Source organism: Mustela nivalis, assembly GCF_964662115.1.
Source record: "Mustela nivalis genome assembly, chromosome: 8".
In the NCBI taxonomy this organism is placed as follows: Eukaryota; Metazoa; Chordata; class Mammalia; order Carnivora; family Mustelidae; genus Mustela; species Mustela nivalis.
In genome coordinates this window covers 100,421,683-100,444,269 of record NC_139027.1, presented here as the reverse complement: position 1 = coordinate 100,444,269, position 22,587 = coordinate 100,421,683, and the positions used below count along the sequence as shown (strand labels likewise).

General features: G+C 46.4%; 1 protein-coding gene across 16 annotated transcripts in view; it reads right to left on the bottom strand.

The window, feature by feature from the left end:
• RALGAPA2 (Ral GTPase activating protein catalytic subunit alpha 2) overlaps nucleotides 1–22,587 on the bottom strand; it is a 328,431-nt gene that overhangs the window by 5,802 nt on the left and 300,042 nt on the right. For 11 of the 16 annotated variants that reach the window (XM_082743139.1, XM_082743124.1, XM_082743140.1 and 8 more), the window contains 2 exons: nucleotides 17,366–17,487; nucleotides 875–914 (listed from right to left, as the gene is read on the bottom strand). In XM_082743139.1, coding sequence (XP_082599265.1) covers nucleotides 910–914; nucleotides 17,366–17,487 — 127 coding nt within the window. In that variant the 3' untranslated portion in view covers nucleotides 875–909. Of the gene's footprint in view, nucleotides 1–874; nucleotides 915–17,214; nucleotides 17,488–22,587 lie in introns of those variants that run through there. The other 5 variants (XM_082743127.1, XM_082743126.1, XM_082743120.1 and 2 more) reach the window with 4 other exon arrangements.

Below are 22,587 nucleotides of genomic sequence, written 5' to 3'. Positions count from 1 at the left end.
GTGGATGAACCCACAAGTCTAGATGCTAACATTCCATCTGCGTAGCTCCTGAGATGGTGATGGGCATCTGTGCCATGCGTTCCTCTGTGATGACACGGTTAATAAATGACAGCTCACTGGTGTCCTCCCGTATTATTGTGAACATCATCACCATCTGGTCTCTCTTCCACCTGTGAGCCCACGAGTTGGTGCAGCCCCGGCTGCCTCCGGCCAGCACTGCTACAAGGTGGCACCGGGACGGGCCTGGACCTCAGAGCCAGGGCAGAAAGGAGAAGCCCACGGAGGTCACACCTGCTGCCACCAGCCTGCCCTCTGGGTCCTCAACTGCAGCCCATCCCCGGGTTCTCCACCCTCTGTGTTCCCCCAGCTTTTGTCTTCTTCCTCCCCCAGCTGTTCCATTCAACAGCCCCCCAGACAACCTGCCCTCCCTGCACGGAGGCCTCGGAGGCGCCCATTAAGGCAAGCGGTCAAAGGCCGGCCCAGCACGTGCCACATCTTATCAGCCCATCTCAACATCCTGCTCCTCCTGGCTTGGGCAACAAAAAAGAGGGCGGCCCCTTGGTCCACGGGCTCCCCGTGGCCCCGCACACAAAAGCGCGGGTGACAAAGACATTTTCTAGGCTGGCAGGTGTTGGTGTCGGATTCCCCGCAGAGCGCACGGGCAGAAGAAAGGCGAGGCTGGGTTTCCCCGGGCAGCACAGACATGCAGGGGCAGGAGTGTGGGCAGGGCCCCTCGGGAGGGAAGGTGGGAGGCAGCAGGCACTCGAGGGGACATTTCAGCACGGGGTTAGCCCTGGATGGAGGCGGGTTAGTGAATTCATGCACCCCTCCCCGAGAGCACAGTGGCTGGGCAAATCCCAAGCCTCAGTCTTACCTTGCTCAAACATGGCAATGAGATCTTGACATATTTTAATCTGAAAGGAGAGAACATGAAATCAAATGAATATAAGCCCAGTAAACCCACAGCCCAACCTGATAATGAACACAGTGCTAATAATACATTTATTCCTGTGCTGCTTGGGTGTTGTCACAGCTTTGGAGATCATTACGAACTGAAAAGTCACTTAAAATTCTCCTTGGCAGGACAGAATTCTAGCTGCCATCACATTTATAGATGTGAAATGAGAAAGACAATAGCGTTTCTAGGATGTGTTGTGTAGATGCTGCTGGGAGCTCCATGGGCACCAGGCGGCACTGACCACAGGTCCCTTTTCCTGTCACCCCTTATCTGCAGACTGATTTGGTCGAAAATACGTCAAAAATAAGAATGTTCAAGAGGAGCATTTGGAATTCAGTAGATGACCTGAAAAAAAATACTTGCCAGGCTCTAAGTGTGCAAGTTTGTGTGCCTCTTCATTTCATTTCACAGGTTTCTGAGGTGTACACAGTGTGTTAATTCAGTACTAGTGTCAACGGTGATGTGACAGTCCCCAGGGAGAAGGCAGGCAGCCTGCTGCATAGTAGGCAGCTGGGAAGGGGGCCCTGCTGTGGTGAGATCGGACTGCAAGCTCACCCTCCCGCCCAGAGCAGGAGGATCTCAGTAGTCAAGCTGACCCCGACACAGGATCCGAGTTTTATGGACTTGGTGACAGGTTTTCTTAATTTCCCCCACCCCTCCCACAGACAGTATATTTCCTAGTGGGTTTCCCTTAGCAAGTTCTCAGCCTCATTCTCTACCAGGCATAGCTCCTCACCCCAACCCCCATGCCACTCCTGAATTCAGTGTCACTAGACCACCATCAAATCTGGACAAAGGATATTCATCAGTGACACGGACTGCTGTCTGCTCAGCCGCAGTTGTAAACTTGGATTGTCTATTGATCCTGCCTGCCAAGGTTGGCACGGGGAGCAGGGCCAGTTTCTAAGATGATGGTTCAGAAGGCTGTCAGAAGGACCACTGACATACTGTTAAGTGGCGTTCTCCAGAAGAAATGTGCACCTCTACAATCTGTTGAAAATTCATCCCCTCTGCAGAATTATTCGGGGTTAGGAATTTCAGGATAAATGGCCTGCTCCTTCTCTATACATTGATAGTGCTCTAGCCCAGAGGAAGTGCTTGCGACTGGCTGCTTGCTGGTAACAGACTAGAATGTTTTCCATGGATCCTGGATAACACAATGATCTCGATTTCCTGCTTTCTCCCAATGCACTGTGCTGTGCACAGTGTGGCACCCATTTCTGTGCACGGAAAATGGCAGGCGTACAACATCTCTCCGAAGGTCTCTCTTCTTTCAGTTGGGGAGGCCCAGCTTTTCAGGGTAGCCCCACGCTACCTACCCTCTCCAGTGTGAGCAAAGGGTCTCTTCATGAAGGGACTCCTTGGCCTCCCTCCGCTGCAACCTCTTCAGCGCTGGTTATGCTGGGCGTACCAAGAAAGCAGATGGCGCAGCTAACAATGGATGGCTTGTTTGTAATTGCTGATGAGGACTGGTTTGCTCCTCTCCCCAGTGCATCCCCAGATGCAGCCTGGTGTGGTGTGCTGGACCAAACAGAATGTCTCAGTAACTGCCAGTCCATGGGTGAGTTAAGGAGATGCAAAGACAGAGACAGTTGGAGGCTGCTTTAATTATTCCGTGGGGCTCAAATGTCACTTGCCCTTGACACACAGGCAGTGCTACTGAAGGGTGGGGGCCTGCACTTGGAACAGAGGAGTAGGGCTGTCAGCTTCCTGATACGTCCCTGGGGGTGAACGTGAGGTACCTGCTAGCCCGGGCAGCATTGGAAGGCACCAGTCGAGAGTACATGGGGTGTGGAGAGGAGGGACAGGAAGGAAACAGTAGGCGTGTGATGCTTAGGGGGATGTGGGAGAGATACAGAGCGTAATTACTTCATCTTTTCATCAACTGGGCACGTGAGATGTGCCAGGTTCTGTTCCAGGCTCTTGGTTACAGCCGTGAACAAAGCAGATGAAGCTCCTGCCTGTGGGGGGCTTTGGTGGCTGAGCTGTGGCCTGCATTCTAGCAGAGTGGTACCACCCCTTGGGTGGGCGGCAAGATCTTATTTTTTATATGCTGAAAGCCCAGATATAGGTATGGCAATTAAACAAACACTTGGGATTTCTGGTGTTTTGGGAAGAGGAGACAAGGGAGGAAATCCAAATGTCTTGGGGACCTCTGCGGTGGGGACTGGAGCCACACCAGGTGGGAGAGACTCTGTTCGTGTCTAAGAGCAGGGGAGTGAGGCCCCTCTGGGGAGAAGCCTCTGCGTGTCACCACACACCAAGGGGCTAAAATGCAGGCACTTGGTGGCTCTGAGTGGAGAATCCAGAAGCCACTCGTAGAGAAAGATGTCCTGCTTCGTGGGCCTCTTGCAGCTTCTTGGCTACTCCGGATATCAACGAGGATTTGCTACAACACAGGAAACAATAGTCTTGATTGGAGGAGAGCTGTGTTCCACACAGCTCTGCCTTGTGGTCTTTTTGAGGCTTGTGTTCTCCGGCAGGCCTCACCGGGAGAGCGGAAGAGCAAGGATTTGAATGGAACTTCTCATCTCCGAGGAAAGGCTGCCATCCGGGACCGCCACCTGGGAGGACAGTGGGCAGAGTCGGACAGGAAAAGCTTCTCTTTGGGTCCTTATTATTGAACAGTCAGTGTGGAAAATGATGAACTGGTTCAAGATAATTGAGGAAGGGACTGGTTTTGTGAGCTGGCATGGCTGAGGGAGAGAGACAGTGGACCGCGGTTCCAGCTTCAGGCGCACGCTAAGTATCCTCCCAGCAGGAAGGTGGACAGAGTGGGAGATCAGAGAGCTGTCTGGGCTATTCAGACCCCTTGGAATGGCTCTGAGGAAGGGAACAGGTGCAGCCATGGATGGGGTAAGCCTGCCTACATGCTCAACTCAACACTGGCAACTCAAGACCAGTGGGAATTAGCCAGCTTAATTAACATTTCCAAATGGCCCAAGGATGGCTTCCAGTATTTCCAACCCAGCAGCATTGGCTGTATCCTGGCCCTGGCCCTGGCTCTGGCTTCTTTTTTTTGGTCGTTGGTCTTGCCCATCAACTTTGGTTCCGAATCAGAAAGCTGGGACAGCTGGACCAAAAGGCAGGCAGGCAGAGAGCGCAGGTCCTGTGTGTCTGCACGTGCATAAGCACCTGTGCAGGGACTTAGCAAGCAAGTGGGATGCCCATGGAGTTCTCTAACACTCTTCTCTTTTCTTCCACAGCTATAATGTACTTATATGGCTCCATGGTTAAACTGAACTAAATTATACATTTAAGATTAATATCTTGGTTTCAGCTTTTCTTGTCAAGCCCTTGCAGAGACAGAGGTTTCTAGACCATCTTGCTATCTCACAGAACATGAATACAAAGATCTCGGTTACATCTTAGCCATGATAGGACTGTTCATTGTACCAGACTGAATTCACATCTCAGAAAGTGGCAAAACAGTATAGACAGTTTATAGCAGCAATATTCCTAACAGCCAAAAAGAAGGAATAGTCAAATGTCCATCAACCAATGAAAGGATTTACATGGATGAATTATATGGTAGGTGAATTATATCTCAATAATGCAGTTTGGAAAAAATGGCAAAAAGGAACAGAAGGTGATCTGGGCAACAGCCCTGTCACTTCCTTTCCCAAAGTGATACAGCAGAAGTGGCTACAAGTTTTGGAAGAATCAGGTTCTTCCCCCCACCACGTGGATGCCCAGCTAGGCAGGGGGACAGGGTCCCCTAGCGGATGCCAGCAGCATCTCTCCTCCTGTGTCACACCACAAACTCTCAACCCACCATCCTGAGAGCAAAGAAAATGGGGCTGTCTCTCAGACCACACACTAATCTTTCCTTCGAGGTTCTCTTGCGTTTATCCTAACTTGAGTTTATCCATCCCCTAAACACCCAGGAGTGGCCTCGGGTGGTGAGGTAGGACAACAGTGTAATTCTCCTCAGGACACGTTAGGATTCTGTGTGCAGCTTGGGACAACTTTTTACATTCTCTAATAATCAGCTGCTCAGGAAAACTTAGCAGTGTTGTCTGTGGCGACTTGAGGGAAGACAGGGAGTTCCAGGTATCTGTCTGAGGTGTCTGAGGAAACATCAAAGAAACAATGGGACTGTCTGGTTGTTAAACTGACGAAAGCCACCCTGTTGTCTTCAGACAGGAAGGAAGCAGTTTTATTCCATAATTAAGATGTTTTCTATATGTGAATTCTTTCTGTGGTGTTTCATTTGCCTCCTAAGGTAGGCAACACTTTGGTAACTTTCAATTACATTTCTCAGTTATCTGTGTCGAAGTGGCTGTGTATTTGCCACTGGACACACTGTAGAGGTCAGAAGTCCTATAAAATAGTCCTTTTGGCTTTTTGGGAGGAGCATTTTGCCTTTGCCACAAAAGAAGGGCTCCCCCCGCCACAAGCAGGCCCCCAAAAGCAGGGGGCCTCTCCAGGAGGGCAAAGAATCTCATTTGGCCAAGCCCCTGAGCCCTGGTCTTGACACGACCAGCCGCTTGATAATGAAAAAAACCAACACTCCTCAGTTCCCAAACTGCCAAAGAGATGAATCTTGCTCTGTGGAGGGCAGACTGTGGGGGAAAGTGTGCAGTCATGTGATTTCTACATATAGGTAAAGAGCCTTTACTACTCATTGATTGTTCTAGAGACTGTTTTTCTCAGAGCAAAACAATGCCAAGGAATCTTCTCTCTTGTATCCTAGATCTTATGGCTCAATGCAAGTCCTTTTATGTGTCTTCTGTGCACCGGGGATGGTTATCTACCATGATTCTCCATGCTAGCCCACGGGTTCCTGACTACTGGATTCTGGTGTGAGTCTGGCAGAGGCGAGTCTTAAGCAGGTGGGGGACAAATGATCACAGGTCAAAGTGCTGCCCCATCCCCTTTTCATTTTCTTCTTCCCACCACGTAAATCTTCCCCTACAAGAGGTGGGTGTCACGTGCTCCCCTCACCTGTTCCATTCCAGTTAGGGGCTGCATTCTGTGGCACCAGGGGGAAGGACTGTCATCAGGGGCCCCTCTAGTGGCCCCATGGAGAATGTTCGGGGTAACATCTCTTGGATCACAACATTCGTTCATTACTCAACATATATTCTGTGCCTGCTGTGTAGCAGGGGATGGGAATACATGGGGAACAAAATATTATCTGACTAGCTTCGCTCCCGCCCCTCCCCTGGAATATCCTCCCTACAGGAGTCACAGTGATCTTTTTAATCAAGAACCATACCATGTGACCCCACTGCTTAACACCCTCCAGGAGATGCCCAGCTCACTAGAGTAACAGCCAAGGTCTTTCTCTAGGCTTGTGAGGTTGTTCTGACCTTCCTCCTCCTCCTCACCCCCTTGCTGGCTCTACCCTAATCACACTGGGCCCCTCACTGTTCCTCAGTTGTGCCAGAAAAGCATCAGCCTTGGGGTCTTTGCATTTGCTGTTCTGTCTGCCTGGAGTGCTTTCCCCCAAGATTTAAATGGCTTGCTCCCTCACTTCCTTCAAGCCTCTCCTCAAATGTCACCTTCTCAGTGAGGCCCATTTTATTTTATTTTTTTCAATGATTTTATTTGAGAGAGAGCGAGAGAGCGCATGGGTGGGGGCGGGGTGCAGAGGAAGAGGGAGAGGGAGAAGCAGACTACTTGCTGAGCAGAGAGCCTGATGTGGGGCTCCATCCCAGGACCCTGAGATCATGACCCGAGCCGAAGGCAGACACTTAACCCACTGAGCCAGCCAGGCACTCTCTCATCCCCCATTTTAAATGGCACCCCACAGCTCCTGACAGTAGAGCAGCATCTTCACTCATCTAAAAGATAAGCCTCAGGAAGGGTGGACTGCTGTTTTGCCCATTTCTATACCTTCTCCATTAGTGCACAGTAAATATTTATGGAACGAATGTCTGAAGTCCCTGACTTATGTGGCGATGCTCTGAGGAATGAAGCTACAGTTCCCATCTACCTAGGCTGTACCAAAGGTACATGTGTGTCCCCAGGACTTGAGGTGGTCTGAGTTTTAATATCTAAATATGGTGGCTGGCAAGTCACCAGCTTTGGGTAATTGGAATAAAGAGCAGAGTCAGCCCAGTGACCCGAAAAGCCCTATTTCTGGCTTCTTCCTTTCTTCTCTGTGGTCACCTCTTCTCTGGGACTCTTGCCCTGATGTTGAGTGGGCCAACATCCCCAGGTCAGGAGAGCATGGGCTCAGAATGCTGCATGCCCAGATGTTACACAGGGCTCTGCCGTTAACCGGAGTCAGGCTGTTTCTCTAGCTGCTTCTCCAAGCCCTGGGGACAGAGCTAAGGAGCAGGGTTTCCCTAACTACCACGCATGGGCTCTGGGATGCAAATCAGCTTCAGGGTCTGCCTGGACGTATCTCAGCAGCCATGGCAGGAGAACCTGCACTCTGTAGTTTTGCCTGAGATCAGGGCGGGGGGAACAGGACCCTGCCATCTGAGTCCTGGAAGACCTGCAGCAGCTTTCCTCACCTCGGGCAATGCCAAGGTCAGACGACCTTGCTGGAGAGAAGAGAGGCTGGGTGACTATGTAGGACGAGGACGCTGCCACAGGTAATGGCTGAGCACTAGGGGGTATGGTGGAGGGGGACGCCGAAGGGTCCTGGTGTGGGGACATAGGCAACGGGATGTGTCCTCTATGCATCTGGGATTTTATTGTCTCATATTCCTGAAGTGCCTGAAAAATAGGGTTTTGCCTTTTCTTTCTCTCTTTACACTCTTTACAGAGATGTCGTAAGGTTTCTTCTGTGCTGAGAAATGAATTTTGGCCATGTCAATGTTGTAAATCTGTTTTGTTTTTTTTTAAAAGATTTTATTTATTTATTTGACAGAGAGATAGAGAGCACAAGTAAGCAGAGCAGCAGGCAGAGGGAGAGAGAGAAGCAGGCTCTCTGCTGAACAGGAAGCCTGATGCGGGGCTCGATCCCAGGACCCCGGAACCATGGCCCGAGCCGAAGGCAGCTGCTTAACCAACTGAGCCACGCAGGCGCCCCTGTAAATCTGTTTTTTATATTATTTATTTTTAAACAAAGTTGACTGGCATGTTTCCCATTTTTTAGGGATTTTTTTTTTTCCTCCCTGGCCTTTTGAGGGTCTTTGAAGGTTAACTGGAGAAAAGTAACCAGCTTTTCTGTCTATTATGCTATGCAGAGGTTTACTTCCTAGTCATCATTGTATAGTCTTCTGGAAAAGGATAGTATAAAATATTCTTTCTTTTTTCCATCAGCAGACTTAAATGCTGGTAAGAGAGATTTCATTTGGCCTCTGCTTTGGTTTAGTTGTTGCTAAATAGAAACTCAAGCAAAACCATGGAGTTTTCCTTGCACCCACCCTACGGGCTGAAGTTTGCACCTATTCCACCTGTTAGAACTGGGAGAACATGACCATCACAGCTGTGGTTCACAAGGAACATGAACATGGGGTGTTGGAAAACTCCAGGTTCTTCTAAAACAAATCTTGAAGATTATTTGAAATAAGATTTAAATAAGAGTAATTTCCAAAAATTGTCTCTGAGAAAAATTCTTGGTATCTGCTGGCCATCTCTTGGCAACTGCGAAAGTGTCACGGGAACCGTAATTAGCAGTTAGGCAGGGAGGAAGATGCAACTTGCATTTAAAACCCTGTAAGGACTGAGAAATCAGAACTAAACTGAAGATGGCATTTCACAGAAAAAGAAGCATCTTCAAGTTCTTCTAAAGAACAATTTAAATGTGATGTCAATACTTAAGAATGAATCATCTTGGGTCCCTTCTTTTTCTGGGAATCTGTGAACAACCCTAACCTCTGTACCAGCCCCAGGGGCAGGAGGGTCCCTACACGGGCTCTGAAAGGAGTCATTTCTTCCTCTGTGCTCTTTCCACGTTGACTGTCCCTCATATTATTCTTCTTGTCCATGGCCTTCCAGTTCTCGGACATCTCAAGTCTTAGCCAATGTGGGAAAGTTGAAAATTGACTGGCAGGAAGACTTAGTAGTGTATCTAATACATTTCATAAGTTTCCCATCTCTTCCAGCCTTCGGAGATAGATGGCACAGCTCATCTCAGGGAAATCTCAACCCAAATGACCCAAATCATTGGCTCACTGTATCTTTCTTTCTTTAAACTGTATCTTTTTAATATGTGGTGACAGTTTAAAGGTAACTCATCTGAACTTATTCATAAGTAGCCATGTTTTAGTAGTTCAAATACCTGCTTTTCCCCTAACAAGACTGCAAGCTCCAGAAGGGTAGGGGACACATCGAAAATGAAGCTTCCAGAGCCTTCATGTTGCCTTAAGGTGCCCAGCACAGTCCCAAGGGTGGGGGAGGGCAGGGCCAATTCAGAGATGGCCCCATGGTCCAGGGAGTGCCATCATTTCCTATTGGAACAAATGTCTGTCTCCTTTCTTTCTCCCCCTCCCTGAGTGGACACTGAGGAGAATAAAAGCATTTTAAGAGGGAAAAAGGGATGAAAAGCATGAAGCAAAATCTGGTGCTAAACAGGACAATGAAGAATTCTCTTTAAAACCCACAATACTGCTTATGAAAGTATCCTGCAACACATTTCAGTTATTCAAACTGCATCATGTGGTCTGAGGAGTACTCAGGCCCTTCCCCCCGCCCCTTCTCACACCAGGCTTTGGCCATATTGCTTGCTCATCACCAGTCCACCATCACTAGGAGACTAGGAAGGGAGGGAGCCTCCAAACACAATCATAGGAGTTCGTGCTGCCTCTGCCTCAGGCCCCACACACATCTGTGACCTGGAGACAAACAACAGTCTGAATCTTTCTATCCACATTTCTATTGTATTCCTCTTGCATATATATATATATATTTTTTTTTTTTGAGCATGGTCATAAAATCACCTTGACTGGATAACATAACAACTCCAGTGTGTATTTTTTTTTTTAATTTTTTATAAACATATATTTTTATCCCCAGGGGTACAGGTCTGTGAATCACCAGGTTTATACACACTTCACAGCACTCACCAAAGCACATACCCTCCCCAATGTCCATAATCCCACCCCCTTCTCACCTCTTGCATATATTTTAAGAAAGAAGCCATACATGTGTCATTCTCTAAAGAATTTACCGCATTATAGCTAGAACACAAGCATGCCTGTGTGCACACACACGATTTACACAGGCTAAGGAAAACAAAGATAGGAGTGATAAGTTCAATGGCACTAAAATGAGGAACCAAGCATTACAGAGGTGGCTTGACAGTGCTTCTCAGCCCTGATTGCATAGTAAAATGCCCTTAGGAGTCTTTAAAAGGAAGTCCTCATGCCCAGGCCACACCCCAGACCGAGATACACACCTCTCTGGCAGAGGGTCAAGCGGAGATTTGCAGATGGGCTTGGGTAATGGGATTATGGGTGTTTTAAAGAAATGCTATGAATGCTTTATCACATTTTCAAGAAGAATACATTTTTAGTTTAAAAAAAAAATACATCATAGGGGTGCCTGGGTGGCTCAGTCAGTTGTTCTGACTCTTGATTTTGGCTCAGGTCTGTGAGATCGGGTCCCACGCTCAGCAGTAAGTCTGCTTGAGATTCTCTCTTTCCTTCTCCTGTCCCTCAGCCCTGCTCTCTCTCTCAAATAAATAGTTATATCTTAAAAAAAATATATATATGTCATATGGAAAGGGGGTCAGAGTTGAGCTGGTGATGTGGACAGAAGATGTGGGCTGGCTCTGTGAGGAACTACTGGGATGGAACGATTGAGTGGGGTCGTTAGCTATTTGGATGCCACGTGGCAACACTCACTTGGCTACAATCAAGTGTTTTGAGGGTGCTGAGTGGAGATGGCCCTGAGTTCTTAAATAGACAGTGATAGAAGAGCACTTATATTTAGGGAAACTTCTGGATGATCTAAATGGAATTCTGAGCTTTCATCTGGGTCTTTAGCTAACATGAATAGCAAGTCAGCAGCCATGGCTCTGATGAATGGGACTGTCCTCACAGGGTGGGTGCTGCAATGGCATTTCCACAGTCATGGTCCCTGGCCTGTGCTCCCCTTCTAGGAGACAGGCCCATGGACAGGCAGCAGTGTACTCCAGGATGAGAAAGGAAGACTCAGGAGGCACATGTTCTAGGAGGAAGGCAGAAGCAAGACCGGCTGGAAGAGGTAGAGGGTTGCATAGTATGGAGTGAGGGAAAACGTGGGCACGGCAGCCCAGCAAACACTGGCTGAGGGGTCCTGTGGGCCGGGCACCGTGCTCATCTGTTTTTACACATACTAATTTGCTGAATCCTTATGAATACCCTAAAGGAAGGTTTTTATTAAACCCATCTTACAGAATCGTGCTGAGCCACAGAATGACAGCTAACTGGGCTGAGGCCACATGCTGGAACACAGATGACTCCAGCTATCCGGCTGTGGAAACCGGCCTTCTCGGGGAATCCCTCCTCCCTGCAAGGAGCCTCCAAGGCAGCTGGGAAAGTTGGTGCCAGGTAGAAGGTTCTGCTTAACGTTGAGCAAGGAGGACAGAAAGACAGTGGAATCTGAGAGACTGAGGTGGCTGTATGTGAGGAAGACAAGCAAAAGAAGGAAAACCTGGGCTGTATTAAATACCAAGGGAGGAAACTACAAACGCTGGCCATGGAGTATGAAGGATTAAAGCTTTGCTGATGGCTATTGCCTTCTGCTGCTATTCTATGGTTTGGTAGCAGTGTGGGGTGCATGGGCTCTGGGCCCAGGTTGTGGCTGTGTTTCTAGCACCCCCAAAATATCAGAAGCCTCTCTAGGTCTAGGAAACCTTTGGGACTGATATAGCCAGGACATATGGAAGCCTCTGATGCACATTTGTTCATTACATGAAGTCAGAATATATCCTGGGCTTCGGTTCCCTCATCCATTCCCTGTGGTTGGTTAGAAGCAGGAATGAGAGGACCCTGGGAGGCTTTTGCAGCCACAGCTATGAGGCCACCCCACAGAATGGCACAATGACATGGGTGTGCTGGCCAGTGAAGTTATCACTGGTCACCCAAGTGACCAATAACCACAGCAGTGTATACTAACAGCTCTGGTAATCTGAGCTTCTGCTGTTTACGTTCTTAGCACTATCATTTCCCAAACTTCATTCTCATCCTATGAGGACTTTTTGAAAAACAACAAGAGGAAGGTACAGCTTTCCTGAACAAGCTCTGTTGGAAAAAAACTGAATTAGTATCGCTTCTCTCCTCTCAGAGGCGACATGGGTTTTGGACATTGAAAAACTCTTGAAAGTGGCTGATTAGGGACTCTGCAACCAATGTGCCTGACAGCCAATGTTTGGCGAGAGCTTATGAAGTAGGGGATGGTGGTAACCATCTGAGTCTTGGATGACATCACTGACACCTGACTCCACTTTGGGAAGAAAAGAGAGTATGGAACAAGGGGTGAGGGCCCCACTACCAACTTGCACATGGCCTTCAGTTGTCCATTCATGGCCTGGTCTTCAGCCTACTCAAAATCAATGTGAAGAGGTTAGGCTTGATATCTCCTGAAGCTTCCTCGAACATTCTATGATGTCCTTTGCTGGTTTCAGCAAATTTATGAGGAGGATGAACACGTAAGAAATGCTATCAATCAAAACCTTATGAAGAACACTTTACCATGGAGGGAAGAACAGAGAAAGGAGGGCAGAGAGGGGAGTAGGAGAGACAGAGAGATGGAATGAATCTGTAACATGACCACCCTCAATGAATGGGGGAAATCTGTCATCTTTCGGGGGGTTATAGTTAGAGGCTACCTTGTACAGTGTCTGGGGAATCAACCTGATGGCTAACTGCCAGCAAACTGGCCACAGTGGGATCTGTGGGCAGAAGGGCAAGCTTACAATGTGCTGGCACAGGTGAGCACTGCACATGGTTCAGGGCTCCGGCAAGTAGAAGCTTTATTCCTCTTGCCAGAGGCTGGTGGGTTATAAAAGGAGCTTGTGTAGCATCAACTTGCCCGATTCACTTTGGGACCAGTACACCTGCAGTCTTAGAAGGGTCACCAGAATGATCCAGTGACACCAGGCAGAGTCTTCTGATAGTCTCTATGAACTTAATTTGATTTTGTTGTAGGAGAAAATTACAGGAGTCTTGTTTATCAGGCAGGTGAGCATAATAATCCTTTCCAAGAGGGTACCATGCATGTCGTGAGTGTGACTGATGAAAGCTTACAGTACAAGAGTCGCGCTGGCAGCAGCATCCTAAGACCGACTCAGACTAATCTGGGTTAAGCTCCAAATATGACCTACATTAAAAGTGGCAGAATCTAGTGGAGCCCTAGTGAGGAATTTCCTCCCACTTGTTCTAAATCCTGGAACCTTTACAATATGGCCTATCATGAAGGAGGAAGTATTTCTGACCATATCATGGAGAAATCAAACATGTTTATGTAGGGCTCACAAATAAACAAAGATTTGTGCTCCCTCTGCTGGCTCCCCATAGCAATATTAAAGTAGAAAGGAACCCAAACCAGTGTTGGCATGTTCGGCAAACAGTTGATTTGCGTATACTGGGAACAACTTGTTTAATTTGGTTTGGGACAATCTTTGGAAAAAATCAATCTTTATGAGGGTCTGAACAAGGCACTTGGAAATTCTTAAAATTAGTTATTAAATTCGACATACCTGTAGTCCTCCACTACCAAATTGCTAGCTGTGACTGTAATCGTGATTTGAGGATTCATTTATCAACAGACACAAGTGGATTCCTCCAAGGTTTTAAGGTCTAGACACAACCTTTAAAGCAGTTCTGGGGAGGGGGGGAGGCAATCTCAGGTTCTAGCTCAAGTTTTTTTTGTTTTTCCTCTTGTTTATAAGACCAGCTTCCACAAAGTAAAGATTTATACTATTTATATCCTTTCTGATAATGTCAAACATTAGACTTGATTTTCCAAATCATTAGCATGCAGAAGAATGACCTCATGGTGAACAGATGCACTTGGCTGTGAGCTGCAGTGATTACATCAGTCCCGCCCAGCAGTCAAGGGCGCCCATTCCAGTTAACCCTTTGAAGGCCTCTCTGCCGGCCCCCCTTCCTTGGAAACGTGCATGAAAACACAAGCTGAGACTCTCACCCCAAAGTGTGTGCGTGTGTGTGTTAAACACATGCATATACATGCATAAACATATACATGTATGCAAACACACAGACACACATACACACGTATGTGTTAATTGTGGCCAATATTTTCACACTGGCTACACCTTATAGAAATTGTTGGCCAAAAGGGAAGGAATCACAAGGAACACAAATTACAGGGCTAAGGGAAAGCAGCTCAAATGCCTATCATACACTGAGTATTATTACCAGTACAGATAGTGGACAGAAGAGGTATGAGGTAGGTGGTGTTTTAAAATAACATTTTCTGACTGGGAAAATATATATTTTTTAAAATCTCCTTTTAAAAAGCTCAGTACCCACCCATGAGCCTAATTATTGAAGATCTGACATCTTCATGGGTGGCTGACAGTGAATCATGAAGAGAAGCATGTATACTTGGCCAGTGTGGCCCTCTATAGCTTCCTTGGGTGACAAGTAACAGCACTGGGGCAGGGGGAGTCTGAGAAGAAGGCATTTTCCAACAGCAGCATCTTTGGGCATGAGCCCTTCCCACTGAGCATACTTCTTACTTATGCGTAGGACTCCATGGCTGATATTATAAGCCTTCCCTCTAGGAAAGGGGGCTGCTTGCTGCTACAAATATAGTATGGAAAGAATACAGGGTTCAGGTTATTCTCCCTCTGCATTAACGACAAAGCCCCTTGCAGGGAGGATACAAAGGAAACCTGGGAGTCCCTAATTCCTCAGATTGTGCATATGCATGTGAGCAGGAGCCCAAGGCCCCGCTTTGATGGCACTGCTGGCCGAGATGGTCTGATTGGGTCCTAAGTGCACTGTGGGGGCTTAAGCCGCTCAGGGTCAATTTTTCCAGTTGGCTTGCTGCTTGGAAGAGCAGAGTCTACCTCTGTTTCTTCGTTTCAGCTAGCTGGCTCATCTGGGTTTGACTGTACTTGTCCCAAGAAAATAAATAATGAATAAATGAAAAATATTTTCATCTGTAAAAGTGGTACCAGGCCCGGATAGGGATTCCTCAAAAGCAAAACTGGCAGGGAAAGGAGGAGAGGATGTGCTTCTGAAAATATGCCTATTTATGGTCTGGAAATGCTCCACCCTCACTGCATGGCCCCCAAATTTCAGTGCACATCAAGTTCTTTCCAAGTTCCTTCCTAATCTTTGTTGTAGGCATATATATGCAAAGTGATGACAGAGAACGTGATGTTCAGACTTAAAATCACGTTCATGGATTGGCATGATATGTGTACCCAAAATTTTATCACTCAACACTGAATGCCCTAAACCCCGAACATTGTGAAATGCCATCCGGATGCTAATAATTTGGAAAGAGGAAGCCCAGCATTTGTCTTGATATCTCATCTTTGGTTTCACGTTCCCTTTGTACCGGTTCCAGGGCCCACTCATGAGCTGTCAGACCCTTATCTGCTAAGTGACTTTGGCAAATGTGATGCTCTTAAAGAAGTCTGTCAGCCATTGCCTCCAAATAGCAGGTCTTAGAAAACCCAAATCACTTCTTGAGACTCACTTAACGTGTTACCTACACACTGGCTCATTTGAATTGATTTAAGTCATTGTGACTTTTAAGAAAAGATCAAATTAATTTATATAGATGCTAAAGTATGCATAGGAAACAAAGTTCATCAATATTTGTTTCAGGAACATCTTAACCTGGAGCCTTAAGAATGTAGCAGCTAAGGAATGCCAATATCTAGTTATTATTTAATTTCTTCTAATTTTAAGAAACATAAAGCTTTCTCAAGAGTTAAAACAAAACAAAACAAAACAAAACCAAAAAACCCAACAACAACAACACAGAAAAATTAAGCCCTAGTACCTCATGAGGAGGAGAAAGAGCTGACTAAGATCTTAAAAAAAAATTAGCTTTGCCATGGATCCTTCATGTTCTTTCACCTACACACTAGAAATGATTTTAAACCTCCAGCCAGAGTGGTGTGAAATCTTCATTTCCCTTGAAACCGATTTTTTTTTTTTTTGTTTAGATAGAATGTTGGCAGAGTGTATAAAAGAATTCAATTCACAGCTGTTCTACTTTTTTTTTTAATGTAAGAAACATTAATCAAAGCTTTAAGTTATAAGCTTTCTCATGTTGTTTAGTATTCCAGTTCAACAAAGATCAATAGAGGCCATCCCTGTGTTTCTTGACGCCTCACCAGGAAGCAGAGGCGTGATTATGTAAATCGCAGGGCTCCCGCACCTCGGCCAGCTTGCTTATCTCTCAGGCCTTCTGCCTGCTGCTCCTGGCTCCCTGTGCAAGAGCAAGCCTCTCCCTCTTATCTCCCAACAAAGCTCGGGAACGGCAAGGATTGAAGCCAGCGATGTTAAACAATGATGCATGGCTGATTTTATTTGTAAGTGATTTATTTCACTGAATTTAATTTTTTTCACTTTGCGTGTAAGATATTTGTTAACAAGTCAGAATCGGAGAAGTAAGGCGGTGTTCAGAGACAACTGACACAGGTTAGAAATCTATTAAGCATGCTAACAGTTGTGTCTACACCGGTGGAAGAAGAGGGAAGCCCCTCATTGAGAATTTCAACATGCATTGACTAAATATCCCATTTACTCTCTGAAAGGCAATTAATCTGTAATTACATGCAGAAATTCACAAGTAATTCTATTCTTTGGGAAAAAAAAACCCCACAGTAATCATATAATCAGTTTAAGTGGTAGTATCCATTTTTTTTTCAAACTAGAAATATAAGAAGAGTAAAACCTAAAAACAAAGACATGTATGGAAATTTCTGAAATTTTCCATTGGCGTAATAAATGAAAATGATTGAAAGCCAGTTGCTAAACAGGTTCCACGCCAGGTGCTGCTCTGGTCGGCAGCTTGTCCATGTGACACAGACCACTCCAGAGAGAAAAGCGTGCACGCCGCTCTGCTGTAATGACGGACCAGGGGACACTGTCCTTCCATTTCTCTTGCATTAATCCCTGACCCGAGTATCTCGGCAGCATAATCCCCATTTAGCATTAGTAGCAACGGCTTCGACTGTGAGGAACACTTTTTTGATAAGTAAGCACTGATTTGGGCATCGCTTTTAAACAACATATTCCCAGCTCAGCAAGAAACCCACACTCCTGAATGAACTGGAGCACATTACTGAGAAAAAGTTCATTAACCTTGCTAGATTCGGGGGTTAACAGGATAGCTGAAGAAAAGCACTGAGTGAACAGCTCGGATACAAAACAAATTAAAATGAATGTCATCATTCCTTTTGATATTCATTAGTTGATTCAGAGGGAGAATGCTCTTCTTAAATTTGCAAGCATTTATCTGTGAAAAACAGGTGTACATCTGCTGCTCGAGTGCGTCCTAAGCGCGGGAGGGCAGAATAATGCAGACACTCACCCGTTCCGCCGAGGGAGGGGCTGGGTGAGGGAGAAAAGACTTGGGCGGCAAAATCCTCAAACGTCATGACTTCTCGGTGGTTCTGAATTATTGCTTCGAGGTACAGAGCTCGTTCTTCGTAGCTGCAGTCACCGGTCAAGGAAGCAAGCGCACATGTGGAATGACATGCATAACAATGATAGCTCACTTTGGTTGGAATACAGTTACGCAACTTTGACGTGGGTGAGTGGGGAGAGGGAGAAAAGTACCTTGCAAGTCCATTACCATCCTGCCAGGGAATTAAATATGACTCAGAATTAACAGTAAGATTCTGATATTGAGATCTAACTCCCTCTTAGACTATGGTTACACCCAACAGCAACATTCCTGAAAAATATGTACATCAATGGTTATAGAAACACAGCAAAATGTCGTTAAGCTTGAGTCAAACAAACAAAAACGGAGACACCCGTTTGTGGGACAGTGTCGGACCATCCCTTCCCGGGTCAGTGGATATACAACGTTCTTCTCAGTCTCCTAGAGAATGAGTTAACGCTTAAAGCAGGAATTGGTGACACACTTGGAAAAAAAAAAAAAAAAAGGTGAGAGGATGTGCTTCCCTGGGGAAGAGGGAGGCGGGAGGCGGGGAAGGTATGCTCAGAAAGGGTACCAGTGCCTCCAGCCAGGTTGGGCTAGAGCATGAGAAAATAGGAGCTAATAAGTGAGAGACTCTAGCAGAGAAGGCACAATGCAATTTAAAAAAGAAAAGACTATTGCCTTTTAATTAAAACTGCAGTCTGGAACACACACATTCAAATGTGTAATCAAAAACCAGTCACCAATAAAACTTACAAGCGTAACACGCTGAAGCAACTTTCCAGCTGTCTTAATAGGACCCCTGCGTGTGGCAGCCTTTCACAGGGCAGAAAGCAAATCTTCCCCTTTTGTGTATGGCTTCTGTTTCCTCAGAAGGTGAATCACGCACTTCCAATAACAGGATAACGTCAGAACAATTCGACAGTGGATGGAGGCCCCGCACGTATGACTTTATGAATTAACACTTGGGAAAGTCGGCATGACGTCTCATTTTCCCCTTCCCAGTTATCAATGCAAAAGTTAAAAGATGTGTTTGAGTCATTTTGAAAATCATGCTAATTCTCCAGGAACACAGGGAACACGGATCACCATCAATCAGTTCATTATTTGCTGCTTGGGAAGAGCCAAAGTAATTTCTAGCATTTCTTGCTGGATTTTAAAACTATCTTTCCAAAATGGCCTCTTCACAAATAAAAGTTGGTGAAAATGATGCTTTTCTAATCAGCTTTCAGTAGGAAGTATGTGATTTAAGATAGGAAAATATTTTTCTATTTTCTTTTTGTCCAAGGATGCACACAGATTTCCCAATGCAGGCCCTTCCTTTTCCTCCTCCTTTAATTATAGTCAGAGAAAGAGTTTTTACAGGGTGAGACCAGAGGCATCCTGGGGCCTTGCAGGCCAAAGTGGTAGCATGTGGCTATCTAAATTTAAATTTAAATTAATTAAAATGAAAAACAAAAACAAAAACAAAAACCAGCAATTCCCTTCCAGGGTCCTACTAGCTGTACTTCAAGCACTCAGCAGCCACACACACACACGAGTTGGGGTTACTGGGTTGGATGGCACGGACAGAGGACGTGCCTTTCATCGTGGAAAGAGCTACTAGGCAGCTCGCTTCCAGAATTTCTCTTTAGGGTCACTCTACGCAACTTGAGAAAAGCAAAATGCATTTGAGGATATCAAAAGCGACCCCTCTGACGGCTTCCCAGTGCGTTATACAGAAGGTCACCACAGCTGAAGGCCTGGGTGGTGGGAGCCTGAAGTGGCTTCTTAAATGCACGCTGAACTCCGGGTGACACCCTGACGAACGAACAGGCTGCCGCACTTTCACAGTGAGAGGCGTCCTCTCAGGCCCAATTCTAGAGGGACCCACTAATGCCATTCACGTCTCATTATGAACACGCTTATTCTGCACAGCACTTGGCTGTCGCGCGGCTCGACCCTCTGAGCACGGCCCCAGCGAGCCGCGGGTCCAGGGAACAGCAGGACGTTAGGCCTGAGTGGCCGTCTGGCGAACAGGCTCTCTGACACTAAGCTGGCACGTGCTGGCCCAGCAGGGGCCGAGCGAGGCGTGACAAATTACTCAAAGAGCTGAGCTAAACTTATGGCTGACAACCACCTGAGCCTTAGGACAGCCGTGGCCCGCTGTCAACGCGCAATTCATGGCTCCCCCTTTCAGGCCGCAGTCTGCTTGAGGGCCCGGGTTAGAGCCGGCGCAGCCCTCTAAAGACCTGTCATGCTCTGCCTAGAATGGTCCTGCTGTTTCCTGAAAGGCCCCACTGCGTCCAACACGTCCACATACAGTGCTCGGGACAATGGTGAACAAAATAGAAGTGCGGATGCATTTTGCTAAATATGCTTTGGAAGCCGTGTATCTGGAAGAGTGGCTGCTATGTTAATCGAGCTCACAGGCAATCCTACAAAGAGATGCCATGTATAATACCCTGTAGACTGACCTCAGACAGCAGCCCGTCATCCTCATCCAGGATGACACTAGCCAATTTGGAAGCTTGTCCTTGTCAGGCTGGAGAAATCCAGGTGCCTAAGAGCAAGTCCTGCGCTAGAGTTAGTGGGGTGATAATCAAGTTTTGAGATTCTCTGGCTCAATGAATATTTATGGTCTGACTCCTAAAACAGGGCACTATGGAAGACAGCATAAAAAGATGCTTCCAGAACCAGATACTAGAGGAGGAAGTGTTTACCTCATAGAAGATTCCCGATCTCACATTCATGCCCCCAACTGTGACATGTAGCACACACTCCCCCACCCCCAGGCTGGTCCTATGCTGTCACGGGAGCGTTAACAGCGCTAAACTGGGTGTTGTCATTTAGACAAACATCCATTAGGGACGGCAGGGAGACCAGGAGATCACCAAATGCATTTTCACTCGTGGCCCACGCCAGGGCATGTAAACACCATGACAAAAAGAAAACAAACACCACCCCAATCCTGGCAGTGTTTAGAAACAGAGAAGGAGCTCAGGGTGCCAAAAAATCATTTCTTTTAGTAGCTTTTAAAAATCGTAGCTCTGGGATTTAACGGAACGTATTAGAACTACTAGCAAGGGCAGTTAGGAGCAGTATTACCTGACATTTTCTTCCCTAACATCTTTAGGGCTTCAGGGCTGGTTGCTTTGTATATATATTATGGGAAAAAAAAAAAAGGGGGCATTTATAACTTAGACATCAAAATGCTTCTAAAGTTCTTCTCAGGCATAAGACATGTTAAGATGTGAACCAAACGCTGTAATAATGCCAGGAGTGGATGGTCAGTGCCTCTGACTGAAGGCAGGTGGCTAAACAGGCACCTGGTCGCACATTCAATACCTGTTTTCATATTGGCTTTTGCCCTGCTGTTCTCTTAAAAAGGCCACTAACAGATGTAAAACTTAAATGCTGTCCTGAATTACTATCTCATTCAAAACCACACATAGTAAAGTACACTGTATAAAGAGAAAATTTTCCCTTTGATTACTCAATTCAGAGAGCATTCAAATTACTATCTAGAAACCCCTCTTGGTTTCTAAGTATTTTAAGCTTCTTCAGTGACCCGCTGTGGCTATGTTGTCATCTAAGAATTTTATCATTTACCAATGCTTCTCTACTTGAATGAAGAAGCTATATATCTTTGCTGCTTACACTTTAACCAAAACATCCAAGAGAACTTTCTGAGACCCTCAAGACACACTCAGCTGGGTTGCAAAAGCTCAAGAATCCAAACCCAACTTCCCCAAATTTTATTTTGATGATTATTTGCTTCTATTTTCCAAAACAGCAGCAGGAGCATGTGAGGAAGAAACTTGCCTTTTGGAGGAAGACGGGTCTAGGTTGGAATTCCAGTCCTCTTTTCCACCCACTGGGGGACCCAGGACAACTTGCTCCAATGCCCCAGCACCAGCTGCCTTGTGTGTAAAGCAGTGATGCTGACACCTGCCCTTGGGGCTGCCCTGAGGATCAGATGCAATTGTGTAATGAAGCCTTAACCCTGGTTCTAGCACACAGGAGAAGCACCATAGATGTGGACTGCCTGCTCTCCTTCCTCCCTTAATGTGGGCTTCTAGGTTCCTCTCCCGGAAAAAGCATAGTGGATAAAGTAGTAGGAGCCTCTATGTCAGGCTTTAGGACGAGCATGCCTCCTTCATGTTAGGTCTCTGTGAGCCAGGGGAGTGCCATGGGCCCCACAGTACTGGTCAGCAAGTGGAAGCACAGAAGAGTCCAGTGATTTTCCAGAGTCACAGTTACTTGGTGGTACAATTGGGACCAGAACCCAGGTCTTCCAACCTTTACTGCTTTTGGCTATTGTATCTTGATTTCTATGGTCCATGGGATTAAGTTCAGGATCCCATGCAAGGTTGGGAACTAAACCAGCAGTGAGGATAATAAATCAAGCAACTGAACTATATAGAGGTCTGAAAATCCACCTGAGTCCATAGGTTTAAGCTGCACTGATACCCATAGACTACGCTGACTTTATAAATTCAGAAAAAATAACAATTACTTCATTTTAATTGTTTTTTTTTTTTTTTTTTTTTTTTTACTTATTCAGGCTATGTGTTTGTTGACTGCTATTTAAGATGCTCAAATTCTTTGTAATAACTCCTTATCTTTTGTTTGCTTGTTTTTAAGGAAAAGGGAGAACTGTTGGCAAGACACTACTGCAGGTTGTATGTTTTTTCAACCCTTGACACTCTTCTTGCCAGGACCTTCTCTACATTTCCAGGGACTGGACACCAGACCCAGCCTAGTAAAGCAGCCTTGGAAGAGGCCACCTCCTGAGGTCAGGATGTGTGTCTTCTGCAGTGGTTCCCATACCTGTCCCTGGTTTTCTTTGTTAACTCCTTGCAGTCCCTTATTGCTGACACAAGACTGCCCAGAGCTGGGCCCTCTTGGGACTCTGCGGACTCCCCTTCCCATGGCAGTGGTCCACAAAGGGAGGGAAGCCACGTTTCGGCACCATCTGGGAGGCTTTGGTCAACCTCCAGCCCCTTGGATAAGTTGTGGCACTTGCAGATTTTGCCACTGCTGCTTGTTCTTTCCCTTGAGAATATGATGGGGGAGAAAAGAACCACCTGCTATAGTTACAGTAGAGGACCATCTCTTCCTCAACATCCTTATATTAACTTCCTGTGGCTGCCAAAAGTGACCAC